This window comes from Perognathus longimembris, chromosome 26 (genome assembly GCF_023159225.1).
Source record: "Perognathus longimembris pacificus isolate PPM17 chromosome 26, ASM2315922v1, whole genome shotgun sequence".
Lineage (NCBI taxonomy): Eukaryota > Metazoa > Chordata > Mammalia > Rodentia > Heteromyidae > Perognathus > Perognathus longimembris.
Window position 1 is genome coordinate 2782361 of NC_063186.1, and position 22162 is coordinate 2804522.

The following is a 22162-nucleotide window of genomic DNA, read 5'->3' on the forward strand; positions in this document are numbered from 1 at the left end:
ACATAGCTTTTGAGCTATTGTATTCCCCTGAGAGGTCAATTTTTGACCTTTATGTGTTGAGTAATTGTTTGGTTTTAGTTACATACTGTTGGGTCGCTGCCCCAATCCTGTGGGGAATACTATTTGACAAGCAGTTTTTGGTTTCACAGACTTGGTTTCTACTGTCTCTCCGTCTCCCTTTGTTAGCAGTCATATATCAGGGAGATCATGCCCCTTTGTTTTCTGTGTTCTAGGCTTGTCTCACTCAACATTATTTGTTTGAGTTCTGACCATTTCCCTGCGAATAACAATATTTCACCACTCCTAATCGCTATGTAGTATTCCATTGTGTATAGGTACCATATTTTTTGGCTTTTATAAATCTTGTGGCTATTTCCCCCTGTACACATCCTGTGATTTCTAACAAATAGGGCTGAGACTGTGTCTCTTAAAGAACACTCTATAGTATTCTTTACAATGCCATGAGGTATTTTAATATGTTGGCCGACTAAGAATCTGTAGAAATATTTAAAACAAACTCTTCAAAGAACTTTATTCAATACGATAGGCTGTAAACTTCCTAAACAGGCAGAGGAAGCATATACGGTCGACTGACCAAATGGTGGATTCGATCTCAAGAAATGAGTTAAAAAATTAAAAAGCAGACCTACTTCCACGTTCCATTCTGCTGTTATTTCTAAGTTTATCATTTTTGACAAAATAATAACTCAGGGCCTGGGCGCTGTCCCTGAGCTCTCTTTTGCTCAAGGCTAGCGCTATACCACTTTGAAACATAGCACCACTTTCAGTTTTTTGAGTGGTTCACTGGAGATAGAAAGAGTCTCACGGGGACTTTTCTGCTGGGGCTGGCTTTGAACTGTGATCCTCAGATCTCAGCCTCCTGAGCAGCTAGGGTGACAAGGCTTGAGCCACGGGTGCCCAGCCCTAAATGTAGTGTTTTAAAATATATATATTCCTAGATATTCTTTTGATATCCTCCCCTGAAGAGGTAAAGTCCAATCCTCCTTGATTGTGGATGTACCAAACACCGCAACTAAAATGACTGTGGATTGCAGTGAACACTGAGACTCAGTTCTGCCCGCTTTGGGGTGGGGGTGGGGGGGAACGTCCGTCTTTCTTGGTTCTGAGCCATCAGCAGTGAACGGAGGTCTCCATTCCTCACCCCTTCACCCCCTGCACCCCAACCCCTGCATCTGGATAGACCCAGTGGGGCTTGGCAGGCCTCACAGGTGGGTGCTGAGCAAATCCTCTTTAGTTCACTCCCTCCTTCCCATTCCCTCCCCCCCGCGCCTCCTCTTCCTCCTAATGCTCCAGACGCCCCCCAACCCCACCCAGCCCTCCTCGTTGCGGGGGTGAGGGACACAAGGGCCTAGCAGGTGACAAGGAGCCCTGCGCCCCACAGAGGCCATCGCCAGGGGTTGGGAAGGGGACTGCTGACCCCCAGAACCCAGGCTTGGGGAGAGGGTGGGGGGTGTCCTCAACGGGACAGGGCCTCCAGGTCACCCCCTCCCGGGCTACGCCCCCCACCCCGTACCTGAACCCACGGCCCGCGGCCTCGCCCCCCGCAGCCGCGAGAGGCCCAGGGACGCGGGCGCGCACGCGCGCGGCCCTCAGGCCCAGCGTCCCGCTCAGGCCGCCTCCTCCTCCCAGACGCTCGGCTTTCTTCGACTCACGAGCGACCCCTGGAGGCAGAATCTTCGAGAAAGAAGGAGGCGCGGGGAGGTGGGGGGGGCGGGGGGTGTCGGGGAAGCTCGCGCGCCATCTCCCGGGACCTAGGTAGTTCCGTTCCTCACGCCGTGAATGAGGCTTTCTGGGAAGTGGAGTCCTAGCCAAGAGGCTTCTGGGAGTTGTAGTTCACGCTGGTGAGTGACCCCCCCCGTCGCGCATGCGCACTGCTCCTCCAGGCGCCCGTCGCTTGCCCTCCCGGGGGTGGAGGGCTTGTAGGGCGGGAGGTGCGCCTGCGGTGAAGGCAGGCTGTGGGGGCCGCGGGAATGGGGGGACGAGGGGAGGAGCCTCGCCCGCCGTGGTGGAGAACTGCGGTGCGGAGAAAAGCCACAGGGCAGGGGGGGGCCAGGGGGCACCCCTTCTTTCTCTCCTCCCCCCTGCCCAGGGGTCGAGGCGGGCCGCTTCCGGCTGGAGGGAGCCCCGGCGACAGCAGGAGGAAGTCAGTGAGTGTCCTGATACGGAGCCCGGGGCCAGAGCTCTGAACCCCAGGGTGTGTGTGTGTGAGTGCGTGTGTGTGTGAACCCCAGGGTGTGTGTGTGTGTGTGTGTGTGTAGAGCTGGAAGGCCCCACCTGCCCAGGGTGTGTGAGTGTGAACCCCAGGGTGTGTCTGTGTGTGTAGAGCTGGAAGGCCCCACCTGCTCAGGGTGTGTCTGTGTGTGTGTGTACCCCAGGGTGTGTGTGTGAACCCCACGGTGTGTGTGTGTGTGTGTGAAGAGCTGGAAGGCCCCACCTGCCCAGGGTGTGAGGCCTTCGCTGGGCCCCAGCTATTCAGCCCTGAAGCTGGGCCTCCCCTCTGGTGGAAGAGCCTGCCGTGGCCCAGGCTGCTTCTCCAGGGGCCAGGGAGGTGTCAGATCAGTGGCTTCAAGCCCTGCAGACTCCCCCCCCCCCCCCTTTAAAGCAGAGCCCCGTGACCATCAGCCTCTCCGAGTGGACAAGCAGCTAGAGACCGCACAGCTAGTCAGGGAAGACGGGTAAGAGGACGGGGCTCCTCACAGCAGTACTTGGAGTGTTTATAGTAAATGGTGAACACAAAGGCAGAACTCCGGCCAACGGGGACACGAACTGCATCTTCCTCTCTCCTGAGCACGCAGGAGAGACACCAAGCACTACAGTCCACCCGCAGCTCCTCCATCGTTGTACTTATTGCCAGTACTGGAGAGATGGCACGGACCCAGACCATGAAGGCCTCACTGGGCACCTTAGGATGACGGCTTCCTCCCCCTTCTTCTGGCAAGCACTCATCACTTGGGCTGTCCCCCCTACCCCCCCTTTTGCTCTTTCCAGTGTGCTTTTCAGATAGGGTCTTACTCGTTTGCCTGGGCTGATCCTCCTACCCCTGCCCCTAGGATGGTCTTTGTGGTTGTAATCTGGAAAGGCTTTAAGTATGTGCAGGAGAATTCCATCTTCAGCAATGAAGATCAATTCAACAAAAGAAAACCACGTTTTCACCTGAGAAGAACTTGCACGTCTCACCGGTACATGAGCTGCACAGGACGCATATTCCTTCAAAACTTTATTTATAGAAACAGACGTATTCAAATGTCACACTCGGACAACAACTAAGAGGAGAGGTCGCGGAATGCCAGCGGTTTGGAGAATCGCCGAATCAAGCTCAAATGGTTACGTTTCTTCCCGATGGAGCTAGCACCATTATTTAGACCACAGATTCGACTACGACTGCGCTAATATATAAAATACCTTAGAAAGATTATTTAACTCTCTAGTAACAAAGTTCTCCTAAAAACGTGTCTAAAAATCATCAATCTGGAATTTTCCACTGCAACTGGTGAAAATGGTCTAAAAATGGATTCAATTCTAGGGCCTGTCAAAAGGAATGAGCCATTATTATTATTATTATTATTGATTTTTGTGTGGGGGGTGTGCCTGAATTCAACTTTTGGTCTTTCACCCACCGAACAGTAAATTAAATATTACCATAGGTATAAGAACACATCTAAAACTGGCCCCCAAAAATATTTTCCTAGACTATAAAAATACTAAATGGAATACAAAAATTTCAAGTCTATACAGCAGATAGACTACAGCAGACAAGTACCTGAAACATAGGTGAAACTAACCTGTACCACGCTCACGACGGACATCAAGTGTTTCTGCTAGTCGTTCACCTAGGATTCACTCTGATTCCCCGTGTGATCAAATTCTCTTTCCAGCAGAAGTGTCTGGAAGAACCACTGACTGACCGATTCTTGGTAGTCAACTGGTTTTCAAAGTGCTGCTTGTACAACTGGTAGTAGAGCCTAGTTTCAAAACCAGGTCTGCAGATTTCAGCCGTAGAGAGCCAACGCTGAGGCCCTTACCTGTCTTTCGGTTTAACCTGCCAACACAAACACCTTTATGCCGTTACTCTCCTCAGAGCTGCTACGTTACCACAGCAGAGCAGGGGTAGTTACCACCCAAGACTGTCTGTGGTCTTTTGGTCTGCAGGTTAAAGTATTTCCTACCTGATCCTTTAAGGAAAAAGTGTGCCAATCCTTGTTTTAGACAGAATTTTCACTGAAAGGTAAAAGCATCCAAGAGTAAGAAAACAGTGGCTGAGGTTTGCTGGTTCTAAGGTTTGGCAGGCTAAAGGAATACAAACGTGGATTGGCAAATTTTGGGTACTGAAGATTATTCTGGCACTCTGAGCAATGTGTGGCTGTGATCGAGTACCGTCTTCTCTGCTCTCTGCGAACCGGCCATGTCGTACCAAATAGCTCACGTACCCAATGACAGCAACGCGTGCTTCCTGTTCAGCCCGAACCCAGCGTGAAGCCTTTTAAAATCAAGACTCAGAGCCAGTGGCTCTGCCTGTCATCCTAGCTATTCGGGAGGCTGAGAGCTGAGGATCAGGGTTCAAGACCACACCTGGGCAGGAAAGTCGGTGAGACTCTTTATCTCTAATCACACACACACACACACACACACAAACACACACACACACAAAGATGGAAGTGGAGCTTTGGTTCAAGTGGTCAAACGCTGGTCTTGAGCAAAACCTAAGTGAGTTCAAGCCCCACAACTGGCACATAGGGAACAACAACAACAACAACGTTAAAGACTTGGAAACCTTCCAAAACAGAACGACAAGCAGACCCTTCCCTGCCTTGCCCGCGAGCCCCGGCCCCGCGGTGCTGCCACCGAGCACCCCCTTCACGCTCCTTCTCTGTGGCACGCCTCGAAATAACTGGTACTGCCGCCGTCGAGGGCCAGGAACATGTCCCTCTGGACGAAGCGGACCAGGTTCTCCAGGGGGCACATGGGCCTGGGGGGGCGCCTGGGGTGGTCCCTGCAGAAGGAGGTGAGGAACGTGACGTCCACGCCGTCGTAGAGCACGCGGACCGAGTGCTCGCCGGGCCGCTCCCGGTCCCGCCAGAGCTCGAAGATGAGCCTGGCGGCGAACCTGGGGAACCTGGCCTCGGCCAGGCCCAAGGCACTGAGGAGCGGGGACAGGGTGACGTCGTGGGCGGAGTGGAGGGCGAAGAGCTCCCCCGTGCCGCCGCGGGCCGCGCGCCGCAGGCGGTCCACGGTGTGGTTGAGGACGGGGTGGGCGCCCAGCAGCGCGTAGCCCAGGTAGAGCTTCTTCTCCCGCCTCTCCCTCTCGTCCTCCAGCTGGTGGGCCTTGATCACCCTGAAGTGCTCCATGCCCAGGCAGCCGCTCGGGGTGCAGGGGAAGCTGACGTTGTGGCAGAAGTGGCAGAGCATGGCGTCGATGGGGTTGGCGGCGCGCAGCTGCCTGGCGGGCACGTCCACGATGCGGGCCATCTCGCCGTACGTCCTGTCCAGCAGGCCGTTGCGCAGCCGCAGCAGGTACTGGCGGCGCTGCTCCCGCTCCAGGAACTGGTTCCTCGCCGGGCAGTGGCAGCTCCCCGAGCAGAACAGGGTGCTGGGCTGGTGGCGGAAGCGGATCTTGGTCCAGTCGAAGTCCGGGAGGAAGCCGTAGAGCAGGGCCAGCGCGCTCTGCAGGGTGCGGCTCTTGCCCGTGGTCTCCAGGTAGAGCTGGGCGGCCGACCAGTCGTCGGGCAGGAGCTGGTGCTTCTTCAGGTAGACGTCCCGCAGCAGCTGGCCGTTCCGCAGGTGCTGCACGACTCCTGCGAGAAGGCGGGGCGACATGGGCTTGCACACGCGGGCGCGGGCCACACTCATGGGACGAGCGGGTGACAGAAGACTACTTGGAAGCCACTCCCGTGGGGGGGGGTGTGTGTGTGCACGTGCACAACTTAAGAACGGCGTGCTTGCTAGGCAGGCGCTCTAATTCGAGCACACTGTAAGTACCTATCTTTCTATCTTTGCTTCAAGGCAGGGTTTTGTTTTCATCTGGTTTTAGACCAGGCGAAACTTCCACATAGCTGGGATTATCAGCACCCAAGCCTGAAAGGGTTTTTTTGTGGTTTTATTTTCCCCCAGTCCTGGGGCTTGAATTCAGGGCCTGGGCGCTGTCCCTGAGCTCTTTTGCTCAAGGCTAGCGCTCTATCACTTTATAGTCACAGCGCCATTTGTGGTGGTTCAATGGAGATAAGAGTCCTACAGACTTTCCTGCCCAACTTGGCTCTGAACCACAACCCTCTGATCTCAGCCTCCTGAGTAGCTAGGATTGATTATACAGGCGTGAGCTGCCGGCATCTGGCTCAGAATATTATTATTTTTATTTTTTATTTTTGCCAGTCCTGGGCCTTGGACTCAGGGCCTGAGCACTGTCCCTGGCTTCTTTTGGCTCAAGGCTAGCACTCTGCCACTTGAGCCACAGCGCCCCTTCTGGATTTTTCTGTATATGTGGTGCTGGGGAATCGAACCCAGGGCTTCATGTATACGAGGCGAGCACTCTTGCCACTAGGCCACATTCCCAGCCCCTAATTTTTTTTTAATTGAGTTTAAGTGACTCTATACATTTCACAGTACAACATTTTAACCTTCAGAAATGATGAACACCATCATTCCACCCTACAAAGTGAAAGGTGATTTTTTAACTTGAAGAAAGCAGGTGTTTCAATTCGATATCTTGGGGTTCCTCTGAGCCCAGGGCCCTTGCCTGGGGAGCCAGCTCTGACTGGACATGAACGGAAGGGGGGGGGGCGTCCCACATACCTGTCTGCGTGAGCTCCCCCAGCTCACACAGAGGATGGTTAGGGTACAGAGGCAGGGAGTTTAAGGGGCTTTCGAAAGAGGCTCCAGATCCCTTGGACATGTGGCTGACGAACGCTTCCAGCTTGGGGTGATAGGGTTTCCTAAGGAGACAACAGAGGATTTAGTCCTCGCAGGCTTCTAGAACATTCCTGCCCCCACCAAGCAAACCCCATAAGCGTCACGGGCTCCAAAGGCAGCTTACTCTGACCTCCGTCTCTCCCCCCCTCCCTTCTTTCTGTTGCACCCCCTTTTGGCTTGTTTTGGTTTTGGTCTTGCCAGTCCTAGGGCTTGAACTCAGGCATGACGACAAGTCAAGACATAATTGTCTTTCCAGTCACGAGTACGCCATTTCCACCGAATAAGGAAGGTGGCCTACGAGGAGAGACTCATTTTCTCAAAGCAGTGAAACGGCCCACGGCTATGTCCGTGTTACCCAGCAGAACAGAGAAGCATGAAAAGGAAAGCAGAGGCGGATGGTTCTCGCGGCCCATCCTGCTGCCTGAACACCCGGTGGGTTTCAGCCGTGCTGTGAGAACGGCTGTCAAGCCAGCACTGGTTGGCGCATGAGGATTTTACGTCTCAGGAGGCTGTGGCCTGAGGGTCAAGGTTCGAAGCCAGCCTGGGCAGGAAAGTTTGTGTGAAGCTTTTATCCCTAAGGAACCACCAAAAAAGCCAGAAGTGGCCGCTGTGGCTCAAATGGGAGCGTGCTAGCCTTGAGCAAAACATGCTCAGGGACGGTGCCCATAGTCCTGAGTTCAAGTCCCAGGACAGACAGACACACACACACACACACACGCACACACACACACACACGCTGCCAACATGAATTTATTATCTTCCCAAACCACAAAGCTGAAAAGAAAAAGCCATCTTTAAAAAAAAAAAAACAAAAAACAAAAGGGGCTGGGGATATGGCCTAGTGTCAAGAGTGCCTGCCTCGGATACACGAGGCCCTAGGTTCGATTCCCCAGCACCACATATACAGAAAACGGCCAGAAGTGGCGCTGTGGCTCACGTGGCAGAGTGCTAGCCTTGAGCGGGAAGAAGCCAGGGACAGTGCTCAGGCTCTGAGTCCAAGGCCCAGGACTGGCAAAAAAAAACCCAAAAAAACTGCATCTTAAAAAACCAGAGGATGCCCATCCTGACAGGCCCCAGAGTCTGACATCACCCTGGACGGCTGCGGGGAGGCGCAGCTTTCCATAAAAACAGAATTAGTTTATTTCGCCCAAGGCTGAAGCACATACGTGTTTACAAACTCGGAAAGAAAATGTCCAGACCGACAGGGAGGCTTGCCAATACAAATTCCCCTCCACCGGGGCTATCCATCAACACCGCGCGCGCACGCGCACACACACACACACACACACACACACACACACACACGGCGTTCCAGACCATTATTTCAGGCTGGCGATTTGCGGGGATCTGAGGAAATGATGCGGCCAGTTTTAGAAATGGATCTCAGCCCTGAACGTGCCGGCCGGGACCCGCCAGGCTCCCGGGGCAGCTGACTGCTTCACGATGCCCGCAACTGCTGCGTGTGCTCGCCATGGCTTTCATAAGAGAGGTGAAGATTTGTGGAAGAAAAAAAAAAAATACGGGACGGGTGACAGCTGTGTCTTCGTGCGTGTGCGTGTCGGGTTTGAACTCAGATCGTGTGCTTGCTAGGTGACCGTGCTACCGCTAAGCCACACCCCTGCCCCCAGCTGTTTTATGAACTAATTTTTTTTTTTGCCAGTCCTGGGCCTTGAACTCAGGGCCTGAGCACTGTCCCTGGCTTCTTTTTGCTCAAGGCTAGCACTCTGCCGCTTGAGCCACAGCGCCACTTGCGGCTTCTTCTGTGGATGCGGTGCTGGGGAATCGAACCCAGGGCTTCATGTATATGAGGCGAGCGCTCTACCGCTAGGCCACCTTCCCAGCCCGGCTCCCCCACTGAAATGGGAGGGCGTGCAGTGAGGCTGAGTCCCGGGACGGGTGCTGGATTGAAGGTCCAGCCTGGCACCAGCGGGCGGGCTGGCGTGGGGAGCGATTCCCCCGCAGCCTTCTCCAGCTCCCGGCCTGGCCGAGCGGGGCGCCTCGGGGACGGGTGCGATTTACCTGTTGGCCACCAGGGTGCAGTCGATGTCGGGCCGCTTGGTTTTGGGGATGGGGTAGAGGGGGGTAGCGGTCCCCGTGGCGGATGAACGCGTGCACCGAGACCAGCTTGAAATGGTGGGGGGCGTGACCTGCGGGCGGAGGCGGGAGGGTGGGCGCGGAGCCGGGACTCTCGCAGGGGGAGGGGGAGGGGCACAGGGCTGGGAGGAGGGAGGGGGAGGAAGGGGAGGGGGGGCCGGCTGCAACCCGGCATGGGAGCCCCCCAGGGCGCCCAGCTTTTGCCCCCCGGGGGGGGGCTGCGTCCTGGGCACGGCGGCCAGCGGCAGGGCCGAGCAGGGAAGTGGGGGGGGGCACCCCTACCTTCCATGCTGTGCTCGGCCACGCTGGGGATGTTGCAGTAGAGCAGGGCCTCGTACACGGGGTCCGCCGCGGGGGGCTCGGTCGCGGGGTGGGCCAGGATCCTCTTGCGACTCTTGCCGTTGCCGCCATTCTTAGCCGGGGACACGGGGATCAAGTGAACTGTGGGGGGGATGGGGGTCACCGCCATGCACTGGTAGAGGAGCTGCGCCCAGCCCGCGGCAGGGAGAAGCGGGGCGGGGCCGGCTCTGTCCTGTGTGTCCCCCCGCCCCCCCCCCCGTGAGGTCGGCAGCTTTTCTGACCCCCTTAAGTGGAGTCGTCATCGATCTGGGGGGACAGTGCGTTCTCTCGGGCCAGCCCTCCCCCCTCCTCCGCCCTCGCCCCCACCCCCGTCTGGGCCTCCTCGAGGTCCTCCACTACATTCCTCTTCCCGGTCGATCGACCGTGGGGTCACAAGGCCCCCGAGTTCAGACACGGGTGGAGCGGGGGACGAATCGCGTGAAGCGGGGCGAGCCACGCTCAGCGTTCCCTCTCCCACGCGGACGCGAGATCGAATCCGCACAGACGACAGGGTGGCGGTGGATTCCACGGGGCTCTGGCCCCCCCCCCCCCCGCGCACGGCAAGATGGGAGGAGGAGGAGGAGGAGTGGAAAATGCACTGTGCAAATCATGGGGGGGGGGGACGCTGGGGGAGGAAGCCAGGGGAGGGCGCCGTGGTTGGAAAGGAACCCTGCACTCATTACGTGACTCGCGTGACTGTCGCCCTCCGCGCGTCGCCTTTGTCGCGGTATGAACGACACGGAACGCTCCGGCGGCTCTGGCCTCCCCCCTCCTTCGCGGGCGTGCCCAGGAATGGTGATTTTTCCCTGGCGGTCATCTCCCGCCATTCCCTCGCCGCTCTTCGGGCCACTAAATGACCGGAGATGCTCACGCTGGGCCCGCGCCGGACGGAACCTGGAACCGTCTGCTGCCATTGCCGATGGGAACCAGAACTGCGGCCAAGAACCCGCGCTCCTGTGACCGGCCCTGGGTGGGGGTCATTTGTGTTTTCGGGGTGTAGAGTCGAGTTATTCCAGCGGGGCAGGGCAGGCCCGACGCAGGGTCACGGACTTTGAGATGTCTGGTTGGATACAGACCACAGAGGGACCAAACAGAGAGCCAGGAGCTGGTGGCTCACGCCTGCCATCCTAGCTACTCAGGAGGCTCGAAGCGGAGGACGGTGGTTCGAAGCCAACCCGGGCGGGAACGTCTGTGAGACTCTTATCTCCAATTAGGCACCAAGTAGCTGGAAATGGAGCTATGGCTCAAGGGGTTGCATACTAGCTTTGAGTAAAAAAGCTCGGGGACAGCATGCAGGCCCTGAGTTCAAGCCTAGTACCGGTTTAAAAAAAAAAACACGACATGGTTCAAGGCGTTTCCTGAAACTTTCTGCCCTTACACCAACGTTGCACAACACCACCAACCGACCCTCTCGCCGAAAAAGAAACAGACGCTTCCACGAGCCGGAGTTTTCCTAGTCCCGTTTGCACAGTGACTTTGCAAAGGAACAACAATTGTTTTATGGAAGAAAACAAGTTTCCCTGAGCCCGAGGTGTCCCTAAAGGCCTCTTCCCAGGCTGGCCTTGAATCGCGGAGGCGGTCTGTTTTAAGGGAGGGGGAGGGGGAGGAGGAGGAGGAGGAGGAGGAGGAGGAGGAGGAGGAGGAGGAGGAAGGGCTCTGCCACATGGACCATGCCAGCCGAACACAGAGAGAAAAGCACAAAAGCAAGCATTAGAGACACGCAGGGGGACCGGCAGGGAAGCAGGGGCTGCAAAAGAGCCACAAAGGAGAAACCCCAAATAACCCACTGCCACGGCGCGCTTCTGGGGCCTGAGACGTCGCGTTTTCCCTGGTCCATTCTTCAACTACAACCACACCACGCAGGGCCTGGACGCACAACACGGACGACGGTGCAGCAACGCAATCAGCCAGCCCCAGGAAGCCGCGTTACGCACAGATCACGGCGCTTAATAAAGCCTGGCGGATTCCCCGCACGCATCTCTCCCCAGAGGGGGGCAAGATGCTGATTACAATGACTTGATTTCTGAATCATAACCCCAGTCGTAACTTTTGTGTATTCAAACAGCAACAGAAAAAGAATTAAACAACAACAACAACAACCTACCCATCAAGACGAAATAAAATCTGCCTTCACTCCAGGAAAACAAAACCGTACTGTTGACTGAACAGATGAGAAAAGCAAGTTGTATTTGAAACCGCGCAGATATTCCTTACTGTCAGTGCCAACTGGCATCGAACACCGTCGAGAGAGATGAAAAAGAGGTCCATGTATTTCAGAGTCAGAAAGAAAAATACGCCGCATTATGAACGCGTGCAGTATAAAGGAAATGATAAGCGCAAGGAATAAAGAGATGACAGAGAGCCACTGAACTCGAAATTTCTACAGAAAGTGGGGGGGGGGGGGGAAGAGGAAGTTACACTTTACCTAGAAGTAGGAGAGCAGAAAGAACGTCCATGTCTTGGTCTCTCGCCCTCCCCGACGGATCGCAAGGTCGACGACCAGCTTTAGATCCCGCCGGGCCTTACCTAACCCCGCAAATTCTTTCCTTAAAAAAAATAAATAAAAGTGCGGCCGAGGACTGGCCCTCCCCAGACAGAGGTACTTTCAGAAGCGTTATGTAAGCAGAGACGCAGACACACAGGGCCATTCAGTGACGCGGAGCCAGCTCAAGCAACGACAACGCCGTGGATGGGGCTCACGTAGGTCCCTCAGAGCTGCGGGGGGGGGGGGGATGGGGGGGTCTCAGCGGGAAACTCAGGTGACAGTGACACCCTTAACCACCCAGACCAAGGTATGGCCAGTGCAAATCTGTACACAATTGAACTACTGAAAGTCAAACCACATTTCCCCCCCCCCCACGGGGTAGGGTGGGGGGGGGACGGGGAGGAATAGGGTTAAAGATTCCTGTTGAACAGTTCGTTAACCACCCGAGGTATATTTTTAAACCTCTTAGGTCCGTCTTCTCTTGACCTCTTTTTCCAATTCTGGAAGGACGAGACGAGGATTTTTTTTGGTCACTTGTTAAGACTTGAACTCAGGGCCTGGGCGCCGTGGCTGAGCCCTTGTGCTCGAGGTCGGCGCTCTACCACCTTGAGCCACGGCGCCACTCGCAGTTTTCTGGTGGTTAATAGGAAATAAGAGCCTCACGGACGGTCCTGCCCGGGCTGGCTTTGAACTGCGATCCTCGGCGCTCAGCCTCGGAGCGGCTGGGGTGACCGGCGTGAGCCGCCCGGCGCCCGGCCTGAGATGAGGACTTCCCGCGCTCTCCGCGGTCCCAAGCGCCTGGCACGCGGCCCCCGGGCGAGCAGGAGTCGGGAAACGCGGGCCGCGAGCCACCTGCCCTCCACGCCCCCTCCTCCGATGGCCGAGCCCCGGGCCGCTCGGGGGTCACCGCGCCTCTTCTCCGCCACCCACCCTGCGACGGAAGTGCCCCCTCCCCACGGAGACGTCCCGGGCAGTGATGGGTGCCAACCCCCTGGTCGCCCACCCATCGGGGTGAGACGGCGGCACGGGAGTTGCGTGGCAGCGGAGACGTGACTCTCGGCACTGCACAGATACCGGCTCAGCCTCGCGTGCACGGCGACAGAGGAAAGGGACGCGGGCTCAGCCTGCCCCAAGAGGGAAGGGACGCGGGCTCAGCCTGCCCCAAGAGGGAAGGGACGCGGGCTCAGCCTGCCCCAAGAGGGAAGGGACGCGGGCTCAGCCTGCCCCGAAGAGGGAAGGGACGCGGGCTCAGCCTGCCCCAAGAGGGAAGGGACGCGGGCTCAGCCTGCCCTGAAGAGGGAAGGGACGCGGGCTCAGCCTGCCCCGAAGAGGGAAGGGACGCGGGCTCAGCCTGCCCCCAAGAGGGAAGGGACGCGGGCTCAGCCTGCTCCAAGAGGGAAGGGACGCGGGCTCAGCCTGCCCCGAAGAGGGAAGGGACGCGGGCTCAGCCTGCCCCGAAGAGGGAAGGGACGCGGGCTCAGCCTGCCCCGAAGAGGGAAGGGACGCGGGCTCAGCCTGCCCCGAAGAGGGAAGGGACGCGGGCTCAGCCTGCCCCGAAGAGGGAAGGGACGCGGGCTCAGCCTGCCCCGAAGAGGGAAGGGACGCGGGCTCAGCCTGCCCCGAAGAGGGAAGGGACGCGGGCTCAGCCTGCCCCGAAGAGGGAAGGGACGCGGGCTCAGCCTGCCCCGAAGAGGGAAGGGACGCGGGCTCAGCCTGCCCCGAAGAGGGAAGGGACGCGGGCTCAGCCTGCCCCGAAGAGGGAAGGGACGCGGGCTCAGCCTGCCCCGAAGAGGGAAGGGATGCGGGCTCAGGCTGCCCTGAAGAGGGAAGGGACGCGGGCTCAGCCTGCCCCGAAGAGGGAAGGGACGCGGGCTCAGCCTGCCCTGAAGAGGGAAGGGACGCGGGCTCAGCCTGCCCTGAAGAGGGAAGGGACGCGGGCTCAGCCTGCCCCGAAGAGGGAAGGGACGCGGGCTCAGCCTGCCCTGAAGAGGGAAGGGATGCAGGCTCAGGCTGCTCTGAAGAGCAGGTTTGGATTTATTCATCGAACCCACCAACGTCCAGGAGAGGGCGGGCGTGAGCTACAGCGGTGGGGGCTCGAGGACTCTGCCTCGGAAGCTGGCTCTCGGGGGCCCCTGCGCCCCTCCCCTGTCCCCCCCCCCCCCCGCCCGCTGCTGTACTCACAGAACTGCAGGCTGAGGCTCAGGAAGGCGAGCAGGGCGGCCAGCGCCAGCAGCAGCAGGAAGCGGTTGCGGAACAGCATCCTCGCCCCCTTCTACCTCCTCCTCATGGCCTCAGCCCGGACAGCGGACCCGACCTGCGGGAAGAACGGGAAGAACGATGACGGTGACACACGCGTGCGGGGGGGGGGGGGAGGAAGGGGGGGAGAGAAGCCATCAACATGGTCACCTGACGGCGCCACCGTGTCCATCCTGCTTCGCGTGCTTTTCATTTAAGGAGAGAGACAGCAAACGGGGAGAAGATTCTGGAACAGGAAGGCTTACGGGCATGGGGGCTTGAACTCAGGGCCTGGGCGCCGTCCCTGAGCTCTTTCTGCTCACGGCTGGCGCCCTACCACGTGGAACCACGCAGTGCCACCGGAGATGAGCGTCTCACGGACTTTCCTGCCTGGGCCGGCTTTGAACCTGGATCCTCAGATCCCCGTGGGTAGCTAGGGTGACGGGCCGTGAGCCAGCTGTGCTACTCCTGGACTGCCGAGCCCCTCGGCGGAAGAGGGCCACCGCACGGGCGAACGCAGCCCCCAGGGAAACCTTCCCGGACCACAGGGAAGGCACGCCGCCACCCACAGGCCCCCCCCGCCCCCCGTGAGCGGAAACGGGGAGGCTGCTGTATCTCCGTTGGTTGGAGTGCTGGGGGCTTCCTTCGTACGAGAGGCCAAAGCGAACGGACCGACACCCAGCACACTGACGTCCCTCCGTGCCAGGAGATCCGACGCCCGGATCTGGTCTCTGCCATGTGCGGGCGGCGCGGGCGGGTCTGCCCACGTCCCCAGCTCTTCAATCTGCCGAGGACTTTTTCTTGGGGTGGGGTGGATGTCTATATTTAGGTCTAGATGTAAAAATAGGGAGGGCAGAGCGGGGGGAACCAGATGGCTGGGTTGGTATGAGTACCGCCTTAACCACTGCCAATATTGGGAGTCCTGTCATTTCTGCCTGGCTATGATTTCTTCATGTACATGCGCTGTAGGGGCGTTCGATGCTCTCGCTCCTTCTCCTGGGTTTCTGGGTGTTCCTCCTTTAAACTCCTTCTGTGTGTGTGTGTGTGTGTGTGTGTGTGTGTGTGTGTGTCCTGGGGCTTGAACTCTGGGCCCGGGCGCTGTACCCTGACATCTTTTTGCTCAAGGCTAGCACTCTATGACTTTGAGCCACAGCGCCCCTTCCAGCTTCCTGGTGGTTCGTTGGAGCTGAGAGTCTCACAGACTCTCCTGCCCAGGGCAGACTCTGAACCTTGATCCTCGGACCTCAGCCTCCTGAGTAGCTAGGATGACAGGCGTGAGCCACCGGCGCCCTCCTCCACCCCCGCCCCCCACGCTCGAACCCCCAGACATCTGGTTTTGATTCGGTGAGCGTCAAGGCCAAACCCAGTTCCCCAAACAAACGTGGGGCTAGCGCTTTCCCAATTCCAGGCCGGACCTGAAGCGCCTCTCCACCCTCAGATGCCAGCCACGCGCGGTGGGGTCCCCTGAGCCCAACCCGCGCGGTGAGGTCTCAGTCTCGGGGATCTAACGAGCCCTTGCAATTCCCACTGACGCGGCAAACCAACAGAACACCCAGCTAGCTCCAGTCGGCCCGCGGTGCGAGGAAACGCCGCGGAGCCCAGGCTTGAAGAGAGTCCAAGCTAATGAGCAGTTCCCACTGCATTACGGTAAACACCGCGTCTGAATGGAGAAGGAACACGCCAATGCCGTGTTTTGCATGACTAGAAGTCTCCACAGTCTGAGCCCTTGGTGTGTGTGCGTGCGCGTGCGTGTGTTGGTCCTAAGGCTTGAACTCAGGACTTGGGTGGTCTTGAGCTTTTGAGCTAAAGGCTGGCATTCTATCACTTTAGCCACAGCTCTGCTTCTGGCTTTTTGGTGGCTAATTGGAGCTCAGAATCTCTCCGACCTTCCTGCCCGGTCTGGCTTCGAACCAGGAGCCTCAGGTCTTAGCCTCCTGAGTAGCTAGGATGACAGGCGTGAGCACCAGAGCCGGGCTCCCATCCTGACCTTCCTTCTTCCCCTTTCCCGGCTCAGAGCCGATGACGAGGGGTAAGGACGCCGGGCCACACCCATTTCCTGTCGGCCCACTAGCTCCGATCACTTTGGAAGATAACCATCTTCACGACCTTTTCCAGGCACGGTTCTTTTGCTTCGGTGAAAGCAGCCAAACCAACCTGGCCATGGGACACGGCCATTCACACTAGAGAGCGCGGTGGGGTGGTGATCGCTACCCGCCCCGAGCTGCCCAAGCACCTGCCAGCCCGGACGCAAAGCTGAGGTAAGACACGAGGCAGACACCATCACGGGAACCTTTGTTCTTTGTCAACTCCGTTGTTTGATCTTAAACAATTCATATCTAGGAGGATGACTGGGCGGGAAGTAACGAAAAGCCCCGGGTAACCCAGCGACTCCCGACCTTCTCCCCAACAAGTCAGAGCCGGAGGGAGCCTCAGAAGCGCAGCTCTAGGCTGGGTCATGCGGAGGCTCCAAGACACCACCGGAGGCTGGGGGTGGGTGACTCACGCCCCCCGTAACCCCAAGTATTCGGCAGGCTGAGATCTAAGGATCCAAGTTCGAAACCAATCTGGGCAGGATTAAAACACACACACACACACACACACACACACACACACACACACACACAACAAGCCAGAAGTGGAGCTGTGGCTCAAGTGGTAGAGCACCAGCCTTGAGTGCAAAAAAAAAAAAGCTGAGATAGCTCCCAGGCCGCTGAGTTCAAGCCCTGGAACACACACAAGCGTGCGTGCGCACACACACACACACACACACACACACACACACAATAGACAGATATCTCCCACCCAGGAAGATGTGTCCCGCCCAGGGCCACATCAAGCACCGACTGGGCTCGGGACAGCACCACCGAGGGAGCCCCACCGGAACTCGTTTCACCTCCTGGCCCAGGCCCCCGGTGGGAAGGATGAAGAAAGGAGGCCCGAAGAGAAGCGAAGCGCGGCAGGCCTGGGACAAGGCGCGGCGGCGGAAGGCGAGAGGGCGATCGTTCTGGAGCCTGACCCTGCGGCTCCGGTGTCCGACGCAGGCACTGGCATTTCAAGACCCAGCGATCAAAGCGCGCGGGGCGGCAGGGTGAAAGCTCAGCCAAGGGTGGCGGGGCCTCCCGCGGGCTGCCCGGGCTCCGCTACCCCGAGCTTCCACGCAACACGGCGACCCGGTTCACCCACTCCGCCGCACGGGCGGCTTCCCTGCCGCTTCCTTCCAAACGCCTGTCAGGCTGGTAACCTGCACATTTACGGATTTTTTTATTTTTGGCAACACGGGGTGGAGGGGTTTGAACTCAAGGCCTTGGCGTTTGCTAGGCAGGTGCTCTGCCTCCCGAGCCGCACCCTTCACTCCGTCATTTGGGGTTTGTTTTTTTGCTTGTTTGTTTTATGCCGGTCCTGGGGCTTGAACCCCAATTCCGCTTCCGGCTTTTTCTGGGGAGTTTACTGGAGATCGGAGTCACTTTGGCGGCCCCCCCCACCCGGGTTATTTTCTCTCGGAAGCCTGTGTCCCGTCCGGCTTCACTGCGTGGCTCTTTGGGAAGTGATAGCAGCGGCCGTCACCCGTGAAGCTGCCATCCTGGCTGTAGACTATGAGGAGCAGCGGTAAGAACACCCAGAGGCGGAAATCAGCCCTTGGCACAGATTCCTCACACAAAACGACTGTTAAAAAAAAAACAAAACAAGGGCTGGGGATATGGCCTAGTGGCAAGAGCGCCTGCCTCGTATACATGAGGCCCTGGGTTCGATTCCCCAGCACCACATATACAGAAAACGGCCAGAAGGGGCGCTGTGGCTCAAGCGGCAGAGTACCAGCCTTGAGCAAGTCCCAGGCCTGGCGTGTACGCATGGGTGCGTGTACACACACACGCGCGCGCACACACACGCGCACACACACACACAGAGCAAGGCCACTCCCGAGCCGCACCTCCGGGCTCCGGGCCAGGGCTCCGGCGGAGCATCGAGTCTCCGCACGGATGACGGCTCCGGCTCTCCACGCCAACCGCACACACCCCGGTGCCACTGCGCCAGGCTCTATTTTTACAGCCTGAGTAATTCCCGGGCAGAGGACCAGACAACAACCAGAGAGAGAGACAGAGAGGGAGGGAGGGAGGGAGAGAGAGAGACGGGGCACGAGAGGTGACGTCCCTAGCTACAGCCATGTCCTGTGCAGCCCGCCACGCCACGGCGAACCCTCCACAGCGGACACCCGCGTGACAGCGAGCCTCCACGAGACCCTGCAGCCTCCACGGCGGGGGGGGGGGGGGGGGAGAGAAGCGTCTGCCCCGTCGCCTGCCAACAGCACGCCCAAGAAGCAAACACCAGCACCACGCGCGAACGCACACCCGTCGCTTCCCCGCGTGGCCCGCGAGGCATTCGTGGAGAACCGGAGGTCACGCTTCCGTGGGACCCCTCCTGACCTCTAGATATGAGCAGCGATGGGGGGGGCGGGGAGGTAAGGAGGGGGAAAATCTGTACTGCTGGGGGGGGGGGTTGAAGGCCATTTCTCCTGGGGTCTCCTCCTGGGTTTTCTACTGTGGATTGGTCTCAGGATGACGTCCTGCGCTGCCGGCTCCAGGCCTCCTTTCCTGCTAAGGAAAAGCTGATTCGGGAGGAGGGGAAAGGCACCTGTCTTCTTCCTCAACGTGCCACGGGACTACATTTCCCAGCATGCCTGTGTGTGAGGTGTGATCATGTGCCCGGGCCGGGCCAATGGCCTCGGGACTCCGGGCCTGGGCCTTTTTACCCAGCTGAGCAGCTCAACTCCCTTCCTACCTTGGCACCCCAGTTCACAAACACCTCTCGAGCCAAGAGCCGGTGGAAAGAACGGCGCTCTGCAATTACCGCCTGTACGCAGGGTGGCTAAACACCGTCCGCAAAGCAGCTGCTATAGCCAGACAGCCGGTAGACATCGGGGGAGACGCACAAAAGAAACCCCAAAATCACACGCTGTGTGTGAACTTACGGGACACAGGAACGAGGAGGCGTCGGCCTAGCTCAGATCTGCCCGCCTGCTGACGTCAGGCAGCTCCTGAAATATACTTTCATTTCTCAAGAAGACAGCAAGAAAAAAAATTTTTAAACCTTAGAAATGGGGCCGAAAAGAAAAACCAAACAAACAAAACCAAACAGGGTCCATGCCAGAACCTTCCACCACAAATGCGCCTTGATTGGATTCCCCATCTGTGTTTCCAACAGAAACTAGGGTGGAGATAGATTGTAACCAAAGAGCAAGGAAGGAGCCCTCCCCACCCCCACAAGTTGACACCTGTAATCCCTGCCACCCAGGAGGTGGGGATTGGTAGTTTGAGGGCAGCTTGGACAAGAAGTTAGGGAGCCCCGTGGAGGAGGAGTGGGGTGCCCGTGGCCCCAGCCGTGTAAGAAACACAGGTAGAGGAGAGAAGGAGAGAATCTCAGTTCTGAAGCGGGCCCAGAGCAAAAAGTGCCCGATCCCATTTGAAAAATAACGAAAGTCCCCAAGGGGTGGGTGTGTGGCTGGACGGGAAAAGCACCTGCCTAGCAAGAGCCCCCCCACCCCCGGCCCATGTCCTGAGCCACAGGTCCCTTCCCCTGGCGGCCTGGAACTTGGGGGGGGGGGCGGTTAACTGCAGGTGAGTCTCCCCGGCTTTTCTGCCAGGCTTCAAAGGCCAATCCTCTGGTCTCAGCCTGCAGAGTCGACCGGCCAGGCAGCAGCAGGTGCCAGGCCGGAAATCTCCCCAGTAGGATTTGCAGGATCCGAACGAATCTCCCATGTTTTCTCCTGCAACCCGCACACAGAAGCCCGTCCTCCTCCTCCTCCTCCCCCCCGCCCCGCCTCCTTTCTCCCTCAAAAAGAAAAACGGCAGGCATTAATTAAACCTCTTCTAGAAAACACTTTTTTCCCCCCCTCCAGGGATTCTGGGTAAGAACCAGCCAGTGAAGACAGAGACCATCTGTGTAGGGAAGATAAAACGCAGGCAGCCAGGGCTGATGCAGGTCCTCCCAAAGGGGGGGGGGTGAGCACCCCAGCATCACCCTCCCTAGGGCTGTGGTCCCTGGCCTGGCTTTTTACAAAGTGGAGGCATGTCCCCCAAACACAGCTCCCCTCCCCAAATGACAAGATCGGAAATGTGGGAGACAGGAGGGGAACTCCCAGTGTGTGTGTGTGGGGGGGGGGAGAGGGATGGGGACAGAAGTGGCCCGAGGGGCTCTGCACACGACCCTGCCTCCTCCGTCCATGTAGCACCCGCCCCCCCCCACCATACCTCTCTCCCCCCAGGGGTTCAGGCCTTCCTCTGATCCACCTGTAGGGCCCACAAGTCAGGGAGGTCCTTCCTGGAAATTCTGGGGTCCCCGGCGGAGAGGGTAGACCCTCAGGTTGTCAGAGCGCCCCCTAGGGACTGACCTCTCCCCCCCTCTGCCCCCCCCCCAATTCGGTTCCCGCGACCAATACGCAAACGCATCTGCCTCCAGAGAGGCTTTTAATATGGACGTGCACATTGAACTCATTTGCAAGCCAGGGCAGCAGACTGGGAAACGATGGCTACCAGACGGAGGCCGACGGCGTGGGGTGCGATCTACTTCTTTGCTCAACAAACACTGAGTCACACAGCAAGCGGGCAGTACCAGGCTGGGCTTAAGACCCCAGTCATGCCCTCCCCCGAAACCGCGACCCATGAAGGGGCTCCTGGCAGCCAGAGGCTTAGCCCAGAGACGGCCAAGCAGACGCCATGGAGTCTCGGGACACTCAGGAGAGACCCTGTGTCCTTGGCTATTTACCCATCTCGTCAGCGATAAAGGAACACTCAACCCGTTCATTCTACACAGCCCACCAGCAGGAAAGATGCAGATAAGAGCTGGAGCCAGGGGCTCCCGAACCTGTCATCCTAGCTACGCAAGAGGCTGAGAGCTGAGGGTCAGGGTTCAAATCCAGACCGGGCAGGAAAAGCCCTTATGAGACTGTTATTTCCGATGAAACACACACGCACGCGCACACACACACACACACAGAAGTGGAGCTGTGACTCAAGTAGTGGCATGCCGGCCTTGAACAGAAAAAGCTAAGGGATGCGCACCCAGACCCTGAGTTCAAGCCCCCCCCCCCCAGCAGCAAGTGTGCAAGCATAAGCACACGCCCACAGTTCCACACACAGCCCTCAGAGTGCTCTGCTCCAACGGCCAGGCGGCCCCCTTGTGCCCCGGCCGGTGCCCAACTCCATCCCCAATCTCTGAGAGAGAAACCCCCCCCTCTAGCACCCCTTCTCTGACATCGCAATCGACTTCATCCAAGGCTTCATGGGTTTGTGGAAGGGATGGGACAATCGTGTGCACCGGCGGGCTCCGTGCATCCTCAGCTCTGCCTGGGGATGAAGAGGGGGTGGCTGCCCCCCCACCCTCCTCCCCACCCCCCAGATGTCTGTCCTGGGCACCCACAACTCTTGGGCAGGAGAAGGGGGGGTGCATTCATGGGGGCCACCCTGGGGCCTCTGCAAACAGCCGCACAGGTCCCTAAGTTGTACTCCGCCCCCCCCCCCTTGGGCCTGGCTGGCGGTTCGGGCCTCCGGCTGTGACTTGTGGGGTGACTGGGCCGGCTCACCTGTCACCGCCCGCAGCCTCCACGAGGAGCCAGCGCCCATCTCGGTATCCACAAATCCATCGCCCCCCCGCGACAACGCCACCGGCCCGAGCTGGGGGTCTCAGCTCCACGGCCCCGGCCGGCCGCGCCTCCCGCCCCAGGTCTCCCTCCGGGCGCGGCGGGGCCGGGGAGGTGGCCGCCCGCGCCGGGGTCCCTGCCGGTGCCCCGGCGCCCCCTCACCGGGAGCGCAGCCCGCTCGGGGTCGCCCGGGAAAGGGGATCCGGGAGCTCGGGCGGGGCGAGGCGGGGGGGGGGGGGGGCGGAGAGGGAGGCCGGGCCGGGGTGGAGCGTTCCGAGTGAGGAGGCCCCGGTGGGGGGACGGGGAGGGGGCCGAGGAGGGGCGGAGACAGGGACCCCAGCGCGCGTGGGGGGCGACGGGGGAGGGAAAAGGGGCGCGGTGGGAGGTAAAGGGGGCGCAGGGGGCGGGAAAGAGGGGCGCAGGGGGGAAAGAGGGGCGCAGAGGGAGGGAGA

General features: G+C 58.8%; 1 protein-coding gene across 1 annotated transcript; it reads right to left on the minus strand.

Moving 5' to 3' along the window:
- Positions 1-4743: 4743 nt before the first annotated feature.
- Positions 4744-21676, minus strand: Pxylp1 (2-phosphoxylose phosphatase 1). The gene is given in 7 exon segments (XM_048334923.1): positions 4744-5813; positions 6808-6947; positions 8944-9005; positions 9007-9071; positions 9301-9459; positions 14024-14156; positions 21654-21676. Coding segments are annotated over 6 exon segments (1443 nt in total). The 5' UTR covers positions 14103-14156; positions 21654-21676; the 3' UTR covers positions 4744-4875.
- Positions 21677-22162: the final 486 nt, after the last annotated feature.